At 37.4% G+C, this 22,471-nt stretch overlaps 1 protein-coding gene across 3 annotated transcripts in view; it reads right to left on the bottom strand.

Annotated features, from left to right (window-relative positions):
- Positions 1-22,471, bottom strand: part of KAT6A (lysine acetyltransferase 6A) — a 110,377-nt gene that overhangs the window by 23,950 nt on the left and 63,956 nt on the right. For all 3 annotated transcript variants that reach the window (XM_029226246.1, XM_029226248.1, XM_029226247.1), the window contains exons 7-9: positions 21,403-21,719; positions 18,857-18,975; positions 5,722-5,837 (exon numbers count right to left, since the gene is read on the bottom strand). In XM_029226246.1, coding sequence (XP_029082079.1) covers positions 5,722-5,837; positions 18,857-18,975; positions 21,403-21,719 — 552 coding nt within the window. The remainder of the gene's footprint in view (positions 1-5,721; positions 5,838-18,856; positions 18,976-21,402; positions 21,720-22,471) is intronic.

The following is a 22,471-nucleotide window of genomic DNA, read 5'->3' as shown; positions in this document are numbered from 1 at the left end:
ATTTACTGAAGAGACTTTTCCCCATTGTACATTCTTGCTTTCTTTGTCATAGATTAATTGACCATAAGTGTGTGGGTTTATTTCTGGGCTTTCTATCCTGTTCCACTGATCTGTGTGTCTGTTTCTGTGCCAGTACCATACTGTTTTGATTACTGTGGCTTTGTAGTATAGTCTGAAGTCAGGGAGCATGATGCCTCCAGCTCTGTTTTACTTTCTCAAGATTGTTTTAGCTATTCAGGATCTTTTGTGTTTCTACACAAAGTTTAAAATTTTTGTTCCAGTTCTATGAAAAATGCCATTAGTAATTTGATAGGGACTGCACTGAATCGGTAGATTGCCTTGCGTAATATGGTCATTTTTAACAATAATAATTCTTCTAATCCATGAACACAGTATATACCTTTCCATTTGTTTGTGTCATCTTCAATTTCTTTCATCAATGTCTTAATAGTTTTCTGAGTACATGTCTTTTACCTCCTTAGGTAGGTTTATTCCTAGGTATTTTATTCTTTTTGATGCGACGGTAAATGGGATCGTTTCCTTAATTTCTCTTTCTGATAGTTCACTGTTAGTGTACAGAAACGCAACAAATTTTGTATCCTGCAACTTTACCAAATTCATTGATGAGCTCTAGAAGTTTTTTGTGGCATCTTTAGGATTTTCTATGTATAGTATCATGTTATCTGCAAACAGTGACAGTTTTAATTCTTCCTTTCCAATCGAGATTCCTTTTATTTCTTTTGCTTGTCTGACTGCTGCAGCTTGGACTTCCAACACTACGTTGAATAAAAGTGGTGAGTGGGCACCCCTGTCTTGTTCCTGATCTGAGAGGAAATGCTTTTGGCTTTCCATAACTGAGTATGAAATTAGCTGTGGGCTTATCATATATGGCCTTTATTATGTTGAGGTATGTTCCTTCTATGCCCACTTTCTGGAGAGTTTTTATCATAAATGGATGTTGAATTCTGTCAAAAGCTTTTTATGCACCTACTGAGATGATTATACCGTTTTTCTTCTTCAATTTGCTAATGTGGTATATATCACACCGACTGATTTGCAGATACTGAAAAATCTCTGAATCCCTGGGATAAATCTCACTTGATTACTGCTTACAATTGTTTATGATCATTTTAATGTACTGTTGTATTTGGTTTGCTAGTATTTTGTTGAGGATTTTTGTATCTATGTTCATCAGTGATATTGGCCTGTAATTTTCTTTTCTTGTGGTTATTTTTATCTGGTTTTGGTATCAGGGTGATGCTGGCCTCACAGAATGAGTTCAGAAGCATTCTTTCCTCTGCAGTTTTTTGGAATCGTTTGAGAAGGACAGGTGTTAACTCTTCACTAAATGTTTGGTAGAATTCATCTATAAAGCCATCTGGTCTTAGGGTTTTGTTTATTGGGAGTTGTTTTATTACTGATTCAATTTCATTACTGGGAATTGGTCTGTTCATATCTTCTATTTCTTCCTGCTTCAGCCTTGGGAGATTCTAAATTTCTAGGAATTTTTCCATTTTTTCTAGGTTGTCCATTTGACTGGCGTACAGTTGTTTGTCATAGTCTCTTATGATCCTTTGTATTTTAAAAGCCTCTTACTTTATTAAAACCAAGCCTACTGGGATGACACTGTTAGTCTAAAGGGAATCATCCAATAAAACTCAAGGAAAAAACAAAATATTTCTTCTTGTAATAGTACAAATGGCTGCAGTTCTCTCATTGAAAAGATATTATCATATAGGAAAAACATTAGATCACATGAAATGAAATGCAGTTATTGAGATTATGAATACTCCCTGCCCTAAAGAATACTGCTGGGTGCTCCTTTCTGTCATCTTCTTCCTGAGAGCACCTCGGCCTTGACTATCAAGTTGGTGTATGGTCACTGTGATTAGCTGCATCATGGGGTATAGCCCCCATACTTGACATTCAATTTTAAAGTCACCCATTATATGGACACCACAGTCTATGAAGTCAGGACTGGGCTGCAGCTTATTGTTTCCCTTACTTCTAGGATGATGCAAATATTCTTCCTAGAAGTTCCTACAATACCTTCTTGGCTTTTGAACATTGCCCAAGATAGTAGCAGTTTGTGTGACTTTTATAACAGGTCAACTTGTAGTAAAATTTTAATACAATAAAAATTATATCAAATACTACTTGAGTCAAAGACTATGGTACAAGCCATCTAAGATCAATCTAGATATCAATGCTATATGGAGTAGTGAAGCAGAGAGGTTAAAGGTTATGGCTATATGGTAAGAGAAAAGTGGGATTAAATCCTGGTTCTGCCACTTATAAACTGTATGGTCTTGAATATGTTTGCTGGGGGCCCTAGGCTGTAAAACAAAGAAAGCAATATCCACCTCACAGAATTATTCCAGAGATGTTTAGTCCAGTAGCAAGCTCAGTGAATGGTAACTATAGCTGCTATTATTTATAATTAATACTATGAATATTTTTATTCTCCTTTCATCCATTTTATGTCATCATTTAATGGGCATTCAAGGACTTCAAGGATGCTGTTCTTTAGTAACTGGGGCTGTACATAATCTACGCATCAAATCAAGTCAGGAACAGGATCAAAAGGTAGAGCAAGGTTCCTAAGCTACTCAATAATGTGGGAATCTGCCTTCTTAGGATCTTAATATGATCTTGCAGCAAAGAGGTCATTAAGAAGCTAGGCTCTAAGCAGCTCAGGAGTAGAGGCTATCCCATGATCACAGTTCCTCTTGCCTCTAGCCCATCAATGTCATGTTTTTAAAGGCAGAGCAGGGCCCTCTATGGACCTGTCTTCCATGTGTGTGCATAACATGGCCCTGTTGGAGAAACCTAGGGTTAAAACTCTGGTTTCTATTTTTCAACATCTGAGACTTAATCATACTGCTCCAAATGAAGCAGCATTATTGCTTCATTGCTGTTGTTTCATTTTGCTTTGTGTTTTTTTTTTTAAGTCATGGATGCAATATTACTTAACATACACTACACACACAAATATCTGAATATTATGGGAGACAATGCATAATCCCACTTCCCAAAAGATTTTTCCTCCTGTGATCGTTTTTGTTTTTGCTCCAATTGTCCTATTTTGCATGCTTTAGGATTTGGAATTTTTTAAAAAGTGTTTAAAACCTTTAACAACAAGAAAATAATTTGAAGTAATTTAGCAGAGAATAATAGTCATTAACAAAGTAAAAATACAGGTTTATTATTTGGAAAACATAAGATCTCTAAACATTTTAGCCAACTCAAGTTTAAAAGAACTCAGAAGTGAAACAAACCTAAACTCATTTTAAATAGATTATGTGGTTTCCTAACAATGTACTTAAAATTATGAATAGATAGAAAAAGATCACAATTATAGATACTAAAGAGCTTATTAAATTACAGAATATTTTCTGATGCAAAATTCAGGGAACCCTCCACAATGGTGGATAAGAAAATGAATAGAAAATGTCTAAAATTCTACTTAAGAAAGTTGATGAATTTTACAGTTCTTACCCTATTGCTGCTTTCTATTACAATTCCTATTATACTTTTCTGGTTATTTATTTTTCTGCTGGCAGTGTTTGTTCATTCTTTCACTGATAACTAATTCCCTCAAAGCTGGTTAAGAAGTCACGTTCTAGTGACAACCTCATCAGAACAAAAAGCACATTTTTGATGAGGCTTAATATCTTAAAGTCAACAGCCTCATGGTTGGGTCCATTCTCATCTTCTATCTCCATTCCTTAGTAAATGGAGTTCCTCTCCTCCCCCTGAGGGGAAGAGAGACGGTGCCTGTGGTTCTAATCTCTGCACTACAATCCCTGGAACAGGTGACACATGTGTTGGACAAGCTTTCTTTTCTAAGTGAAGCACTCCTGTGATTTGGACAGCTCACTTAAAAACGGCAATAATTTATTTTAAATTACTATTAACTGGGCTTTCCTGGTGGCGCAGTGGTTGAGAGTCCGCCTGCCGAAGCAGGGGACACGGGTCCATGCCCCGGTCCGGGAAGATCCCACATGCCGCGGAGCAGCTGGGCCCATGAGCCATGGCCGTTGAGCCTGTGCGTCCAGAGCCTGTGCTCCGCAACGGGAGAGGCCACAACAGTGAGAGGCCCGCGTACCGCAAAAAAAAAAACAAAAAAAAACTATTACTTTAAATAATTTATTTATTAAAATAATTTATTTTAATGAAGGAATTAATTCCTCAACTTTGCTGTTCTTGATCATACAATATCCTGGCTACCCAGAACTCCTGAGGAGGAAATTGCACTGAATACCTGTGTTCTGTAGGTAGTTGAGGAACTTCCTTCCCTCTTTTAACATATATACATAAAATAATATATAAATATAATTTAATCTTTTTAACAAACTCAGATTGTTGTTCTTCCATGAAATAAACAGAATGCTGCCTTAAAGATCTACCACAGAGTTTGGGGCTGACTCTACAATAAATGGGTCTCAGTTTGCTGTGTTTCATAAGCTTTATGTTAGTTTCCTGGAGTTTTGCTTTCTCTCTCTCTCTCTCTCTTTTTCTTTTGGTCACTGAGATCTAGGTCTGTAAGAACATTCTCATTCTTATTTTTCTATTTCTGTTAGACTTGGAAACCAGACAAGCAAGTTATTAAGTTACATGGAAAGTTTAAAAAAATACTGAGTTCTAGTTTTTTAACAAATTATACTGGCCTATTCCCAGCTTCTTAGAAATAACCCCTATTAAAGCACTGTGTGTACTATAAAGCACTAAATAAATCACTGTCAGTATAATTATTTTGGCTAACATTTTAGACAAACCATGTTACTAGATAGGTAAGAAGTTATATAATGAGTACTCTGAATACGTGTTTAACCCACAGAGCACCGTAATTTATTATTTCTCATAACACTCTGCTAAATGGGAAGCTGAGGCATACGTAGCTTATGGATTAAAGAAAGAATTAATATGACTGCTGTACTTGAAATGGTAGGCCAGTATTTAATTTTTTGACCAAATCTTACTTTAACTCTTTCAATTTCAACCCTAAAAGAAAAAAGTAATAATAACTGACATTACTGGGCACTCACCATTTTGAAGTGATTTACATATTTCAACTCATTTAATGTTCACAATAAACCTCATGAAGAACTACTGTTATCTCTATTTTACGGATGAGGAAACTGAGGTAACAAGTAGCTGGGTAACTCCTAAGGTTACGTAGCTTATAAATGTCAGAGTTGAGTCATGAAACAAATCTGGCATGCTGCCTTACCCCAAAAAGCTGGTGACTGACCAGTTTTTATATCTAGAAACCCAAGCCATTTATATGTAATATTTGTCCAATTACTCCTGGGAAAACAAATTATTTACTAAGTTCGTTAAATTATAAAAATTTAAATAAAAGGCTACTCAGTGAAACTTTATTTATAGTTAAAAATAAGAATCTCCCTTTAAAAATATTCTTAGTGTGAAAGTATGAAGGCAAATTTCTCATAAACAAAAAATGTTCCCCTTTCATTCTGACCATGTGTCGGGTTTCCAATCTTAAGTAACAGCTTTTGGACAGGTTACAGCAAAGAAAATCTAAAGCCAACTGAGATTAAGTAGCTGCCAAAGTATGCTGCTATTATGGACATTTAAAACCAACCAGTTTTTTCAAATGTAAAAACATGAACTGCACTACAGTGTCTCCAAGATCCCTTCTAGTGCTGAAGTTCTAAGAATCTAAGAACAGAAAGTAAATGGTCTCTTGAAACATACCTTGAGTATTCTTGAGGATATGGAGAAGAGTACCAGGTGTGGATTTCATACTTCCCAAACTCAATAACAGAGGGACAGCGGACTTGTGGATCAGGGGGACCGGTCACTCCAACTTTCTGTGCAGTGAGAAAATACATTAATTACATAAGTTAGTTAAATTAAATACACTGAGACAGATAACAAAACCAACAAAACAAAAAAAACCCATCTGAATCTAAGTGTCGCCTTCTCAGGATTCCACAGGAAAAGTTAAAAAGCCAGGAACAAGCTAGTAAGTTTTGAAATAAGCTGTATTATCCTTTAAATAGAGCATCCAAATGAAGAATAAAAATGCTAATAAATCTCTTAGAACCAAATGCAGTTGGTGACATTGCAGTTTCCACATTTAATAATACTGTGAATATCCTCAACTAAACTCACTCCTTAATCACTTAGTTGTTAAAGAGACCCTGCCAGCACTTGGGGATATAAAGTCAGGGGTGGGGAGGAGTGCTTGCTGCCCACTGGCCGAGATCACATGTATAGTGTCCCAAGTGACAGCAACGGCAACCACCTACTCAACATGTGAGCACGTACAGAAAGGAATCATCCTCCGGTTTGTGAAAACAGATATTAAGGAATATGACAAAACAAGTAAGAGTCTTCATTTTACACTGCCCCTAAAATTCCCTTCTTAGTGGCTTTTCATAGGTTTAACCAAAGAAAGTAATACTCTGTTAAACACACACTTTTATCCCTTTTTATCTATCTTCTGTATATAATTAAAATAATTTCTATACCCCCATCCCTGCAATAACCTGAACTACACTATCTTAAAAAAAGAATAACTTGTAAAGCGTTGAGGACTTCCACAGCAGCAGCTCAAATATAAGCCACTGCTATTGACTACAAGGATCAGGTTTTAAAAGCTTAAATTCAAGGGGAATCTGATCTGCCCTGCATCCACTACAGCAAGATTCATACATGTATACATGTATATAGGCATACCTCGGAGATACTGTGGATTCCGCTCCAGACCACAGCAACGAAGTGAATATCGCAAGTCACACGAATTTTTTGGTCTCCCAGTGCATATAAAAGCTATTTACACTATAGTCTAGTCTATTAAGTTTGCAATAGCATTATGTCTAAAAAAAACAACGGACGTACCTTAATTAAAAAATACTTTACTGCTAAAAAATGCTAACCATTATCTGAGCCTTCAGCAAGTCACCATAACAGATCATGAGAACAAATATAATAATAATGAAAAAGTCTGAAATATTGCAAAAATTACCAAAACGTGACAGAGGCACAAAGTGAACAAATGCTGCTGGAAAAGTGGTGCTGATACACTTGCTCAACTCAGAGCTGCCACAGCCTTCAATCTGTAAAAACCTAACTATCTATGAAGCACAATAAAGTGAAGTGCAATAAAACAAGGTATGCCCCTGTGTGTGTTATGCATATAACATATAATATATATGCATGTATATTTATTATGGATAGTCTATTAAATGACTTTTTTTTAAAAAAAGGAGCTAGAATTTAGCCTAATCAAACACAAGTATTAATAACTCTTCAAACGAGCAACCAAAATTATCCTTCAACTTTATGCTTTAAAAATCACAGAGATTACTAAAGTCCCTTGTTGGAGCTCGTGACAAACACACACACACACACACACACACACACACACACACACACCCCTTCTAACAAAACTAAAAAAAAATTCAGAGGTTTTTATTCACTTTTCATATAAATTCATTTAAGGAAGAAGCCTTTTCACCACAACTCATTTGAGAACTCTCTGGTCTTTCTAACCATTCCCTTTTATAAAAGGCCAAGGGACTTATCTCAGGTTTCATGCTGGAACACAGCCAGGTGAAACCTCACCTCTTCCTCAGACACCTCAAAACAAAAGACAAACATCTATTAGTTGGATAAACTGCGTTATGACACCAAGGAGTACTGAGGCTCTTCCAAAGGCAAAAATCAAAAAGAAAAACACAAGACAGGGTTAAAATAAGATTTTTTTCATTTCTGAAAACCAAAACAGAACTCTGCAAAAGGTTTTAAACACACTGTTCTTTAAACTATATTCCAGAATCATGTATTCTAATTCATAAAGTAGTATCTTTTAGCCTATCTTCACAGCTCAAAACAACAAGGATAGTAGTATAGAAAATATCATAATAACCAATATCAGAAACCAAATCTAACTTCCTGAGCCAAGGGTCAAGCAGGAAGCACGAAAGGTGAGACCATGCACCTGCTCCGGCACCGCCTGTTGTGTGAGAGCTTTCCCATCCGCTGCCCGGCGCTCCTCCAGGTGGATGCCCAACGCAAAAGTGGATACCCAGCCCCAGTACAACTGTCTGCACATCGCCGTCACTAGGAGAGTCTATGTAAAACCAGACTCAGAGCAGACTTCCTCTGCCTTCGCAGCTCTCACCTTCCCCCACTGTGCGAGATGCGCACAGCCACAGGGCTCCACGACCTCCAGCTCCCTTGGGAAAGAAGCCTCTGAGCCAGTGTGTTTCCCTTTACCAAGGTCTGGAAATTAACAAAGGCTCTGTGCAGTGAGGAAATAACAGCTGCATCTATACCACTCATTAATCTAGTCCTTGCCAAATTCAAATTGTCAAATCTGAATTACAAGGTTATCTTTACTAAATCATTTTATTTTTAAATTTCAGTCAAAATTTCATTAAACATGCAGCTTTCAAAGTAGCAGATATCTAATATAATCAAGGGCACAACATTTTTTTAAACTTTTAACTCAGGTTCTGCCACTCTGTGCCCTCCTTCTCATTTGAATACGCCAAAATCTTTAAAACATAACATATATTCTGGGCCAGAATGGACTTTTTAATCTAAGAAAGTAAGGGGGGCACTAAATGCACTAGTAATTGGGCTAAATCAAAAGGTAACTTTAAATATACCTATTCTAGATAATGAAATTTTATTACCAGCAATTTGAGAAAAGACTGTTACTCTTCTGCAAAAACTCCACTTCTGTCAAATGACTAATTTATATTTTCCAATATACAGACCACTCTTGCACACAGAGACCCCCAAGTCTAGATATGGTACAGAATGAAAATTACAACTGATGTAAATACAGCCCTGTTCCCTCCCTCTGCCGGACCTTCCTTTTCCATTCCCTGTGGGAAATGACATTTTGGGGTGGGAGTGGAGGGTAGGACTGTACCCTTAGTATCAGTATGAGAATGTGAAATGTGGGGAGAGGACATGTCTTTCTGGTATTTGAACATTTTCCCATAAAAACTATGATAAAAAATAATTCTGTTCCTTAGGGATTAAAAGTTACCTGATGAAAGAGATGCATAAGAATGAGTTCACATGCTGCAAAGTGGAGAGAGCATGACCTTAAGGAGTAAAGAGACTCAGCATGTGTGGGGCACCTACTGTGCAGTCTCTGCACCTCGCACTGTCATCTCATTTATTCCCCACAATCCATTCCTCAAAGTAGGAAACAACATGCCTGCTTTATAGATGGGGGGAGGGGAGAGAAGCCAAGGATCAGAGAAGTTAAGAGGTGAAGAACTCCAGGACAGGAATATCAAGAGTGAAGCACAAAGAAAGAAAAGAACCAACCGGGTACAAGGTGAGATAGAAAGTATGGGTAGCCCTCAACTAATTAATTTCTGAATTCCAAAAGTTTGTGTGTAAGTTTCTTTGAACTGGAACTTAGTTTTCCAAAGAAATGAAGCTACTACATGTCCACAGTCTCTTATCCAAAACCCTTGGAATAGAATGTACTTTGGAATACTGAATTTTTCTCTTGTTAGAGAAGTACTACAGTACCTATATGTATCTTAAATCAACAGCCTCAGTAGGATTTGGGACAATGCTCCATAATCAGATACATTAATATTTCTTTAGCAAAGCATATGAATAGTCACATTAAATGGGATAAGTAAAGAATATATATAGTCTAAACTCAGTTCAGATCATGTTTTGCCAACAATTGAATTAGGGTAACTAAGATCTTACTATAAAATGAGTTATAATTTTTTTTCACTCTAAAGAAGATATACATACAGATGGCCAATATGTACATGAAAAGATGTTCAACATCACTAATCATCAGGGAAATGCAAATGTAAACCACAATGAGATACCACTTCACACCCATTAGGATTGCTACTATAAAAAACAAAACAAAACAAAACACCAGAAAATAACAAGTGTTGGCGAGCATCTGGAGAAACTGGAACCCTTGAGCATTGCTGGTGGGAATGTAAAATGGTACAGCCACTGCGGAAAAAAACAGTATGGCAGTTCCTCAAAAAATTAAACACAGAATTATCATATGAACCAGCAACTGCACTTCTGGGAATACAGCCAAAAGAATTGAGAGCCAGGACTCACACAATTATTTGTACACCATGTTCATAGCAGCCTTATTCATTAAGTCGAAAAGGCAGAAGCAACCCAAGTGTCCATTGACGGATAAAGGGATAAAAAAGATGTAGTACAAACACACAATGGAATACTATTTAGACTTTAAAAAGGAAGAAAATTCTGACACATATTACAACATGGATGAACCTTGAAGACATTATGCTAAGTAAAATAAGGCCGACACAAAAGGACAAATATTTTACAACTGCACTCATGTGAGATCTACCTAGAGTAGTTAAATTCATAGACAGAAAGTAGAATGGTGGTTGTCAGGGGCTGGGGGAGGGAGAAATGGGGACTTAGACTTTCTTTTTCTTCTTATCCAGCTTAGATTCCAAGGTCTTTTACTGTACCTCATCTTTACATACATCCTTAACTTGCTTGCTTTTCTCCTGATTCACCAAAATCCCAACTCTGGTTAAATTCAATATTCCAACACAATCCAAGTTATTACCCTCATATCTGAACACTATTAGAGAAAAACACAGAACCATGCTCACTAGTCTCAATTTATAATTCATACCCACTAACCTCAATGGGCGCTTGATGCTTCCCTACTCCATTCACTCTCCTATTCTTCTAGATTATTTCATTACTTTCTCCTGTCTCTCAAGCCTCCAGTACCTTGTACCCCATCTTCACATTCAAGCAATGCCTTTGCTTTCTAAGAAGCAATCAAAAGAGAGCTTCCACAGCTTTCCACCGCACATCTGTATGTCTACCCTTGTGGCCATACACCCTGCCCTTCCTTAAGGCTATGGATGAATGGTCTAGTCTCCTACCTAAGGCCAACGCCCCAAATGATGTGAATGACATACTAAGCGCTTTGCAAATATCAATTCATTTAATCCTTTCAAGAAACCTATTAAGTAACTTGGTTGACCAAGGTCACTCAGCAGAGACAGGATTTGAACCGGTGCAGGCTATCTCTAATACCTAGGCTCTTAACCACTATCTTAATACTCAATAAAATTTTGCTAAATCATCAAATGAATGAACTCAAAATACATCTAAACAGCCTTTAATACGTGACTCATAATTAATGGGTAAATGCCTGCAGACACTAAAACAGCCCCCTGCTCCCATCCCTAATTTCAGCAGTACCAAGGAGTCCACTCCAGCAACAAAAAAGCAGTCATGGGGCTTCCCTGGTGGCGCAGTGCTTGAGAGTCCACCTGCCGATGCAGGGGACACGGGTTCGTGCCCAGGTCCAGAAAGATCCCACATGCCGCGGAGTGGCTGGGCCCGTGAGCCATGGCCGCTGAGCCTGCACGTCCGGAGCCTGTGCTCCGCAACGGGAGAGGCCACAACAGTGAGAGGCCCGCATACCGCAAAAAAAAAAAAAAAAAAGCAGTCATGGAGATACCTTAAAACCCCAGCATGCTAAAACTAACGTCCTCTTACTAGCTTTCAAAGTCCTCTAAAATCCAGCCCTATACCAGTAATTCAATATATTTTTTACCATTACCCAACAATGTTCCATGCAGTTTTACCTCTCAGACTAAACTACACAGGCGGTCCTTGCTTTGCATGCTACCATGTTAAATGAAACTTATGCATATCAAAACTGAGATCCAATCTCAGTTGCTACAGGGTGCATGAAGCACGAACACAATTCTGATATTCATGCGTCCCCATCAGCACAGCGCCATGCAAAGCAAGGACTGCCTGTGTTATAACACCTTCACAGGCAGCTATTGTGTTTCTACATCATCGCCACAGTATGACCTGCACATAGTAGGCCCTCAAATATCTGTTGACCTGATGGACCAATAATCACAATGTCTCTTGTATTAATATAATATATACACTGTATTCCTCAAAGCTGAAGTTAATGTTGTTTACTCTACCTGGTAAGCCCTCATCCTCTTCATTTACCTAAATCCTGCTTCTTCTGTGACCATCTCAGATCATACCAACTCTTACTAATCCTAGAATATACTGTGAACATATGGAACAGTCCATATCATTTAATACAGCAACAAATTACATCAACTGGTACTCTGGGCCACTGTTTGCTGTTTATCTTACCTTTCCCTACTTGCATTCAGTACAGGCTTTATGATTTTGATGCCTCTGTAATGTCTTTTACAAGGTAATGCAGGATGTTACTGTGATCAGGGGCACAAAAATGGAAGTCACACAGGCTCCAGCTCTAATCCACCTCTACCATTACTAGTTACATAACTTCAGGAAAGTCACTCAACTAAAAGTCTCAGTTTCCTTGTGTAAAATGGAGTGGGTTTCAAGAAGCATGCCCTTTGGGCACTCAAAGAAATCCAGAAATTTGCCATGAAGGAGATGGGAACTCCAGATGTGCGCGTTGACAACAGGCTCAACAAAGCTGCTGGGCCAAAGGAATAAGGAATGTCACATACCGTATCCGTGTGCAGTTGTCCAGAAAACGTAACGAAGATGAACAGTCGCCAAACAATCTCTATACATTGGTTACCTATGTACCTGTCACCACTTTCAAAAATCTCAGACAGTTAATGTGGATGAGAACTAACTGCTTAAAGTTATAGAACCGCCTTTGCATCTTGACTTTCCTATTCTAGTTGTAGCTAACAGGCTCATATATCTTAAAGCAGTTCCCAACTACAAGATCATCTGGCAAGTGTTTCCTAAATACTGTACCTGGGCCCCTTCTCCTCAGTCCCTGGAGTTTCTGAATATTTGAACAGAGCCTAGGCAGGTTAAGGTGGTTTTGCAGTACATCCTGGCTTGAGAATGTCTGTTTAGGTAGTTGCGACATTAGGCATATAATGTTAATGCTTTTACATGCATGTTTTGTTAATTCTAAGATAAACATTTTTCTAGGAAAAAAATTAATTACTTAATTAAATTAAATAGGGATAACAATCCTTACCTCATAGGGTGAAGAGAGTTGTTGAACCTAGTTTACTCCATTTCTAATTAACTGTTCAATTCTTTATGCAAGGAAGAAAATTATTTTAGTGGCCCAGACAGATTTCAAAAATGCTGTTAACTTTCTAGAACCACAAAAAAAAACAATCAAATCCTTCAAAATTAGAAAGCACTAAAATTACTATAGAAATATAGTGTGCTATTTGGTGATATTTTATGTAAATATCATTCTATATATTTCGGGGAGGCTGTTATGCTCTTCAATGTAATGAGTTGAATACAAATGCTTCTTTCTGGTAATGCATCTTTTAAGAAAAACCATTTCTTCCAAGCTCACAAGATCACTGTTGAAATATAATTCCAAACAAAAGCCTGTACTACTACTTTCTTATACTTCTGTTTTTCTTTTTAGAGGTGGCTCTTTTTTATGAAGTGTTCGCTGACTAGCTAGTAATGATGGAACATAGTACCAGGCAAACTATATCCTTCTCCTGAAATTAAAACAAAAACAAAAACAAAAACAAAACAAAACAAAACCAATTAATAGATGACTTTTTTTGGGGGGGGTGGCACTTGCTAAACATTTCAATAATGCTCAACTTAATTAGATAATGTATCACACAAAATTTAATTGTTCAAGATCATCACTATGAGCCATCACTATTGGATTTGCTTTTGTGAGTACGTTTCCTACTAAATGGTAAAATCTCTATGAAAATAAAAACAATGTCTCATTCATAGCCCCTGCACCTAGCATAGTTTCTAGAACAAAGTAGGTACTTAATAAATGATGGGTTTTTGCTTGGATGTATTCCTATATTAACTCCTTTATCATTTATCTCTTACGAAGACTGCATAAGACCCTGTAATAAAATCTTCCTGCAAAATTTGTGGAATAAAGGTTGAAGCAGTTTCTACTAAAGAATATCTAGGCTCTCAAAAATGACTTTGTATGTTATGTTTATGAATGCTTCTATTATTTAAAAACATCATCTAATCTAATCAATAGTGACTCTCTCCACTGGCTTCAACCCACTTTCTCTGTTAACATTAGGTCAGAGAGCCTGGGAGCTGTCCTTGACAACCTCCTGCTCCTTTACACTGCACACTGAATCTACCACCAAGTTCTGCTGACTCTGTCTCTGAAATGCATTCTAAATCCATCCACTTCTCTCCCATTTCCACTGCCACCTCTCTAGTCTAAGTCACCATCTTCTTCCATCTGGATCACTGAAAAAGCCTCTAAATTGGTTTCCCAGCTTTGACTCTTGCCTAATTCCAATCCATTCCTCATAGAGTGGACAAAAAAAAAAAAAAAAAAAAAAAAATTAATGCAAATCTGATCTATTTCCTTTCTAAAATCATTCAATGATTAAAGAAGATGTGGTGGATATATACAATGGAATACTACTCAGCCATAAAAAAGAATGAAATGCCATTTGTAGCAACATGGATGGACCTAGAGATTATCATACTAAGTGAAGTAAGTCAGAGAAAGACGAATATCATATGACATCACTTATATGCAGAATCTAAAAAATATGATACAAATGAAACTTATTTAAAAAACAGAAATAGACTCACAAACATAGAAAACAAACTAATGGCTACCAAAGGGGAAAGGGACAGGGAGGGATAAATTAGGAGTTCGGGATAACAGATACACACTACTATATACAAAAGAGATAAACAACAAGGACCTACTGTATAGCATAGGGAACTATATTCAATATCTTATAATAAACCATAATGGAAAAGAATTTTCTAAAAAAAGCATTCAATGGTTTCCCACTACAGTTACAATAAAAACCCCAATCCTAACTTATGTCGTCAGCTTATCTCTTCAGCTTTATCTTTTGTGACTTTTATTCACTGTACTCTAGTTATACTGGCCTTCTTTCAGTTTCTCAAATTTACCAAGATCCTTTATGCCTCAAGACGTTTACACAGGCAGCTCCTATGTCTGGAACATTCTTCTTAGTAGTTTTGTGCCTTGCTGACTTTTCCACTCAACCTTTAGGTCCCTGTGTAAATTATCACTGCCCTAAAAGAGGAATCCCAGACACCTGGACCAGGAAGTGTCTACTATAACCTCTCATTGCATTCTTATTTCCTTCCTGTTACTTATCAGTTTGTAATAACAGATTTATTTGTATGATTGTTTACTATCTGTCTCACTCATGAGGCAAAGTTTCATGAAGGCAGAAGCTATGACTTTTTGTTCAGCCTATAGCTCTAGTTCCATGCCAGGCACATGAATTCCAAATGAATGAACCTCATGCAGAAATACCACCATCATCAGAATTTCAGTGCACTGCCAATGAAAATAAGCACAGATTAGAATTCAAATATCTAGTTATTTCTTTGGTGCCAGATACATACATGGACAATCACAAGTTTAATAAAATGCTGGAAGAAACACACAATTAGCCAGATTATTGTCAATACAAATTTATATTGTCTCCACTGGGTCTCAGCAAGGCTCAGCACCCCTTTTAACTCTCTCTAGTCATCTTTCTCTTCACACTCCTATTATTCCAACTCCTGGCCCATTTCTCCCAGCAGAAAATTTCATTTAAACATCCATATTTACTGAGCCTTTACTATATTCCAGGTACTTGGTATAAAGCAGTGACGAAAAAGAAAGTGCCTGTTCTCAAGGCACTTACATTCTAGAAATAAATATTTACATTCAGGAAGTGATAAGTACTATATAGGACCAGCAAGCAGGTAGGGGGACACAGAGTGATACAGTGGGGATAAATATATGCTATTTCAGTTTGGGATTTAGGAAGGGCCTCTCTGATGGGTGACAGGAGCAGAGACCTAAACAGAGTGAGCCAACTAGACGTCTGGGCCAGAGGAAGGGCAATCCAGACGGGGAGCAGTAAGTGCAAAGGCTCCAAGGCAGAAGGGTGCCTGGTGTGTCTGAGGAAAAGGAGGAGGCCTGTGGCTGGAGCAGAGCAAACAAGGGCAAGAGTGGGAGGACAACGTGGAAGAGGGGGGCAGGCACAAGGTCATGGTGGGCCTTTTTAAACATTCTAAGCAAGACTGAAAGACACTGGAGGGCTTCTGAGCAGAGGAGTGGTATGTTTCAAAACATTTACTGCGGGCCCTGTATAAAGAATACAGACTAAGGACTGGGGTGAGGAACAGGAGTGGAAGCAAGTAGCTGGATCTGGAGACATTACAACAGCCCAAGCAGGTGCCAGCAGCTTAGGCTAAGACAGAGGTGGAAGGGAAAAGGAGGAGTCATATTCTGGATATATTGTGAAGGCAGAACCAACAGGATTTGCTGATGAACTGAATATGTACAGAGCATGAGACAGAAAAAAAATCAAGGACCTCTTTGGGCCTGAGCAAGTAAAAGAACAGAACTACTACTGACTCCTGTTCTCCAATAAAAGGAACCAGTCATTCTTAGAGAAATGGCTGAATCTACAACTAGAACAACAAGAGCCTAGGATATACTGCTGTGGCCAAAAGTAAATATGAACATGGACTGTACAAATATCAAATCATTTTGTTGTACACCTGAAACTAATACAATGTTATATGTCAATTATACCTCAATTTTAAAAATCACCAAATGAATAGAATAAATTGGAGAAAGTAACACACACAAAAAAACCAAAGTTAAGGGTGAGGTAGAGATTAAAATCACAATAAATGTTCTCAATCTGTGTGGGGGGAAAAATGACAGAGACACGTCAGAATGACACAGGGGCTGGCTTGAGGTTCCCCCTGCCCAAATCTGGAACAATCTGAGCATCAAAATAAATATCAATAGCAACAAATGATAAGATAATTCATAAAATAAGAATCTACATGTCATAGATAGACAGATAGACATATGGATGGAGGGATGGATGGATGGATAGACAGACTGATAGACAGGAAGAAGGAAAAGCTCTTCCTTCCAGCAGTACGCCAATTAATAAACATAAAATAAATGATGGAATTAGAAAATCATCTAATTCCATCTAAAGCAACCTGCAAAGTCTAGCAGGTAAAATTTGATTAAGAAACAGGATATTTACAGAAAGTGTATTCCCACAAGATACATATTAATAATTACAGAGGGCAAATGATTTCACAGAGAAGAAACAAGGCACGATACCACTGTAACCAAGTGATCAAGTTAACATCACTTGTAACAGGACGAACACCTACTACGTGCCTCCTGGTATGACACACTGACGAGGACACGTCACCTCTGTAAGACATTCAACAAAATAAATGACCTGCACACGTCAAAAATGTCGAGGGCGTGAAAGATAAAGACTGAGAAACTGTTTCAGGTTAAAGGAGACTAAGGAGACACAACAAGTAAACGAAACACATGATCCTAGACTGGACAGTGGACCAGGACACGGCTTATTTTTCCTTTTGCTATAAAGAACATTAGTGGTACAGCTGGTGAAATTTGATTAAAATCTCCAGATTAGGTAACATGCTTCATTGGTGTTAAATTCCTGATGCGATGACTGTACTGTGGTCAAGTATAAGAACGTCCTTGTTTTTAGGAAATACACACAAATAAGCAGGAATAAAAGGCATTAGCATATGTCTGCAACTTATTCAGGGAAAAAAAAGGTTCTTAAAAAGTGAAGAACTCCTTTGAATTCCCACTGAACATCATGTAACTTTCTACTACAGTACCTATAATACTTTTTTTTTTTTTTTTACTTATTGTCCGGAAAAGAATATGCCTTCAGAGGTTAAGCAACTTGCCTGAAGTAGAAGTTAGTAAATGACAGACCAAGGCTTGACCTCAGATCTACCTGACTCAAAGCCATACCTGGTTAAATCATAAGACGGTGCAATGCCGAGTAAATGTTTGCTGAATATTTATACTGTTGTCTTTATTTTTCAAAAATACTCTACATAAACAGTCTATTCACTAATGGGTCTCTTAATCCAAAGAGTTTCACCTATGCAACAGGAATCCCCAGCATCAGCCTCATAAATTCTTAATTTCAAGAAAAGAGACAGAACTCAACTTGGCTTACACAGTGAGTTGGTGGCAAAGAAGGAAAAGACAAAAGAAAAATAAACACAATCCAAAGGAGCCTTTATGATCTACCCCTGCACTCTTCCAATCTGTTCTTCTGCCATTATCTACACCCTATGTTCTTCACATTTCCCCCCATTTTCAAATCTTCACACTTCTGTTCCTTCTAATTATACGGGACCCCATTCCTTGTCATCCCGATAAACTCCTATACATTCTTAAGACCACCTCAAGTAGTATTTCCCCTCAATGAATCCTCCTCTGACCTCCCCAGAAAGAAAGAAGTACATACTTACCTCCCATACTCCCCAAATTCCATGTATTCTATAATTAAACTTTCACATTAAGGAAATTATCTATTTACAAGTCTCTCCTGGCTAGAGAAGGAATCCTGTCATTTACCTTGGCATCTCTAGCATCTGGCACATAAGTAGGTTCTGTGTCTGTACATTTGTATCTTGCTACGTGTTAACAAAGGATTAAGGCAGAAGCATTTAATAAATATTTCCTGAATTAATGAATATGTGTTTTATCACTTGAGAGAGGCTTGGTTTTTGTTTGTTGGTAAAATCCTAAACTCTTCTTCATACATAAGACAGAAAATATTGATAAATAAACCAAGCTCATTTGATACTGTTAGTCAAAGCAATGTGTTTATCTGCAAAACCAAAGCAGTTATCATGGGTTTGAAAAGAACACCAGCAACCTATGCACACGCACAAACCGCATCTATTTGCAGATCAGATGGATAAATTGCTATTACTGCTTTACCCACAATACAATTAATCCTCTGTTCCTCATCCATGAACAAACTGTTTGTCCCATCTGAATATTCAACTTTACCTGCAGTGCTTGTTCTTGGATATCACGAAATAATTCCATATCTTTCTCAGTCATGATTTCCTGGCTCCCAAAAAGCCGTTCCTCACTTTCTTGTTTGCCGTCCCAGCCATCCTGATTGTCTGCACATTAAGAAAGGGCTCACGTTATTAATGCTACCTTCAGTTTAGTACATGAACTAGAACAAATTTCAAAAGTCTTAATATTATTTATATAAAAGAGAAGAGGATAACATTAAACTGACTCCCAGAAAGATACTAGTCAATAAACAATATGTACATATTATATCTTGCCTTATAATGAAAACCCTGAATTGACTTAAAGCTGCTTAAAAATACTAGCTAAATAACTAAACTTAAACTTCATTAAAAGAGATTATATTTCAGTATATACATACATACATATAAAAGTAGAACAGGGAAAAGGTCTAAGAAGTATGAAGTCTATTTTGAAATAACATGAATATAAAACTTTTAATATGAGTTTAACATGTCAACATGCAAATATTGCTTCTTCATTCTTTGGCAGTATGGATGAAGTTTATGTTATAGCAAGACATAATTTTTATCACTTCAGAGCAAAACAAGGAAATTTTGCTCCTTTTAAAATTCTCAATGATTCCGCAATCTTCATGAGGCCAATACATTCTTATCTCAACAAAAAGATGTATTTCAAATAGCTACTTTAACTGATGCCAAGTTACCAACTCCCCTCACATTCTGGGTACCCTTTTAAAGTACAAACTCCAAAGCCTGAGTATCACAGATGGTAATCCTCTGGGTAAGTATGACAAATTATAATAAGCATACACTAAATGATGCATCTTCCTCAAATGGGTAAAGAAATGAGTGAAAGGAGCATTGAGGGATTAAGTAGATCACTATCCTTTGCATTTGAAGATGACACTGATGTGATCTCACTTCCTCTCTGTATGAGTATGGCTGAAAAAACCCCATTAGTGACAGACAGTTCTCTTTTAAAAATCAATTGCACATACAGTTACTCATTTAGTGTAAGAAGAAGAAGGACAAGGACTCACTCTTGACAATATTCCTAAACTGAAAAATACATATATAATCTGAAGATATTCTGTGCCTTTAATGCCCCCTAGTGCCTGACACAGACGGATGCAGGCACAGATCTAGCACAGTATTCCGTAGCATTGTATCAGATGGTGCAGATTGCTTCTTAAACTCTACAATTCATAAAGAAAATGACAGAGCCAATTAAAGCAAAAGCTCATACCAATGCCTAAAGCTCAGTACTGGTTCTCCATACGCTTTATACATTTGCTCTAATAATTTCTAACACTTTCCAGTAGATTCTTCTAATAATCCACCACCAGTGAAATGGTTAATTCAAAAATGTCTTTTATCACGATCTGCTTTAAGAGATTCCTTCCTAAATCCAACCTAAATGGCTTGCATATTTTCTTAGATAAATGTACTCAGAGTGGAGCTTATCTACAGTCTACATGGCTGATAAAGACATGAAAAGTACTTAAATGCTTAAACTGTAGTTAGTTGATTGCCACTCAGGTGAAAAGCCAATCAATACAGCATAAAAGGGGGGACCTGACAAGGATGAGGATTTTTCTCTCCTGCAGTGGACCAATCAATCATTGATATAAGCAGGAATGATGAAGAAGTGAATACAATCACCAATGGGACACTGCGGGGAAGGAAATAAAAGTTAAGGAAGTCCTTGCAGCACATGAGACACTACAGATTCGGCCCTGTGATCCAAGAGCCCTTTCTAACTTTCTTCACAGGTTAGGCTCTCGCAACTCAACAGCGATAAGACCAGCTCTAATTATCTGGACAGCTCATCAAAATGTTCTCCTCTGACTTGAATTATCTGCTATACTTTTAACTCTTCTCCACAGATGTTTTCTACTTTGAAAACTAGGGACCTGAGCCTGACACATAAGCAAATGGTGTGAAGCTGTGGTTCTCTTTCTCTGTTTTTAAGTATAATCCATGAAAAATTACAACTGTATTTGCCAAGATCTGAAGTAGAAAAATCAATGACCTCATCATATTTGCATATAATTTGGTCTTTCACTTATGCTCATATCATCAGCATTTTATTGGGTTGGCCCAAAACTTCGTTCAGGCTTGGAAAAACCCAAACGAACTTCTGGGCCAACCCAATATTTACCTATACTCTGCAATTTCCTTCCAGGAATAAAGTAAGCATCTTGATGTTCATCACATCATTTATTTTGTAATTTATGAAATATTACATGAAGTTATCCTTGAGTCAAGGTTATAACACCAAATTTCTGTAGGCAGATTCTTTGTGGTTCCACCCAAAAAGCATCTTCTTTTGTCTAAAACTCCTACTTGCCCATTCTCCAACTTCATCTCTAGCCTCTAAGTTCCTGCCACAGTTATCACCTGAGTATCACCTACATACATATCTTTAGCACATTCTTATAGTCCAAGACCAATTTTTAATAATCAAATATGAATCTACTCCAGATAGCTATTGTTATTCCAAATAACACACTTCGGAACACTTTTTGTCTCTAAGTGAACAGCTTTTACCTGTGGGCCAATCTGAAGTGCTTGATTTTCTGTTGCCCTTTTTCCTGACTCTGTATTGCTCAGAGTAGTCCACCACCTCCCCTCGAGGTTTCCGCCCATCAGGGGAAGGGGTAAAGAATTTGGTAAGGCCATCGATGAGCCCTTTGGTTTTCTTATTGAACTTCAAGGGGACGCTGCCATCTCTGCAGAAGTCCAAGCCATCTATTTGCTCTAGATATCCGTCTTCTGATGACGATGCTGACTGGCTGGAGAGAGTGATTTTACGTTTCCGACCCCTTCCAGGGCCTGTTCGAACTTTGCTGAAGGGACCTTTTGACCTAAAGAATCAAACAGGGAAAAGGGAAACTATTAAAAAGAAATCTTTATATGGTTTCTATTTAATATATAACACACAGTAAATAACCTAAAACTATATTTTAAAAATCTATATTGTTAAGAATATTCCATAAACTGTAAATATTATATGACTAAAAAGTAATGTTATTAGAAACATCTATTCCTGGGAAGCCTTTTCATTTTATAGAGAAAAGAATCCTAGGCCAGGAGTCAGAGGGCATATCTGAGTCATAATTCTGCCACTTACTAGCTGCACATCTTGGACAAATCACATTCTCTTTAAACAACAGTGTCTTCATCTATACAATGAGAGTTGTACCAGAGAAAAACTAAGACCTTTCCAGGTATGAAGTCCAAGGATCTCTGCACCAACTCAGAGTTATACTCTTACCTCTAAACATAAGGATGGGTTACTCTCTGCAAGTCAGGAATCAAAAGATCTTTTTACAGGAAAGTTAAAGCTTGATTTAAGATTTAAAATATGAACTACAATACTGGTTCTATGTATTTCAAGCTGCTAATGCCCACTCATGTCAGCTATACCACCTTCATCTTAAGTGTACAAAGGGTGGGTAAATTTTGTGAGAGGTTGACAGGCCTAAAGATAGTTTACATATCATCAAAGGTGAATTACTGTAAAGATACTCCAAAGAAAAGAGAAAATTAGCTACTTAATCTTGCCCCACCTCCTCCAAACCTAGCCCAGTTTTCTAGTCCACAAGAGATAATTATA

The sequence above is a fragment of the Monodon monoceros genome, unplaced genomic scaffold, assembly GCF_005190385.1.
Source record: "Monodon monoceros isolate NGI ecotype Baffin Bay Population unplaced genomic scaffold, NGI_Narwhal_1 Super_Scaffold_17, whole genome shotgun sequence".
NCBI lineage: Eukaryota > Metazoa > Chordata > Mammalia > Artiodactyla > Monodontidae > Monodon > Monodon monoceros.
This window is presented reverse-complemented; position numbering and strand designations above follow the sequence as displayed.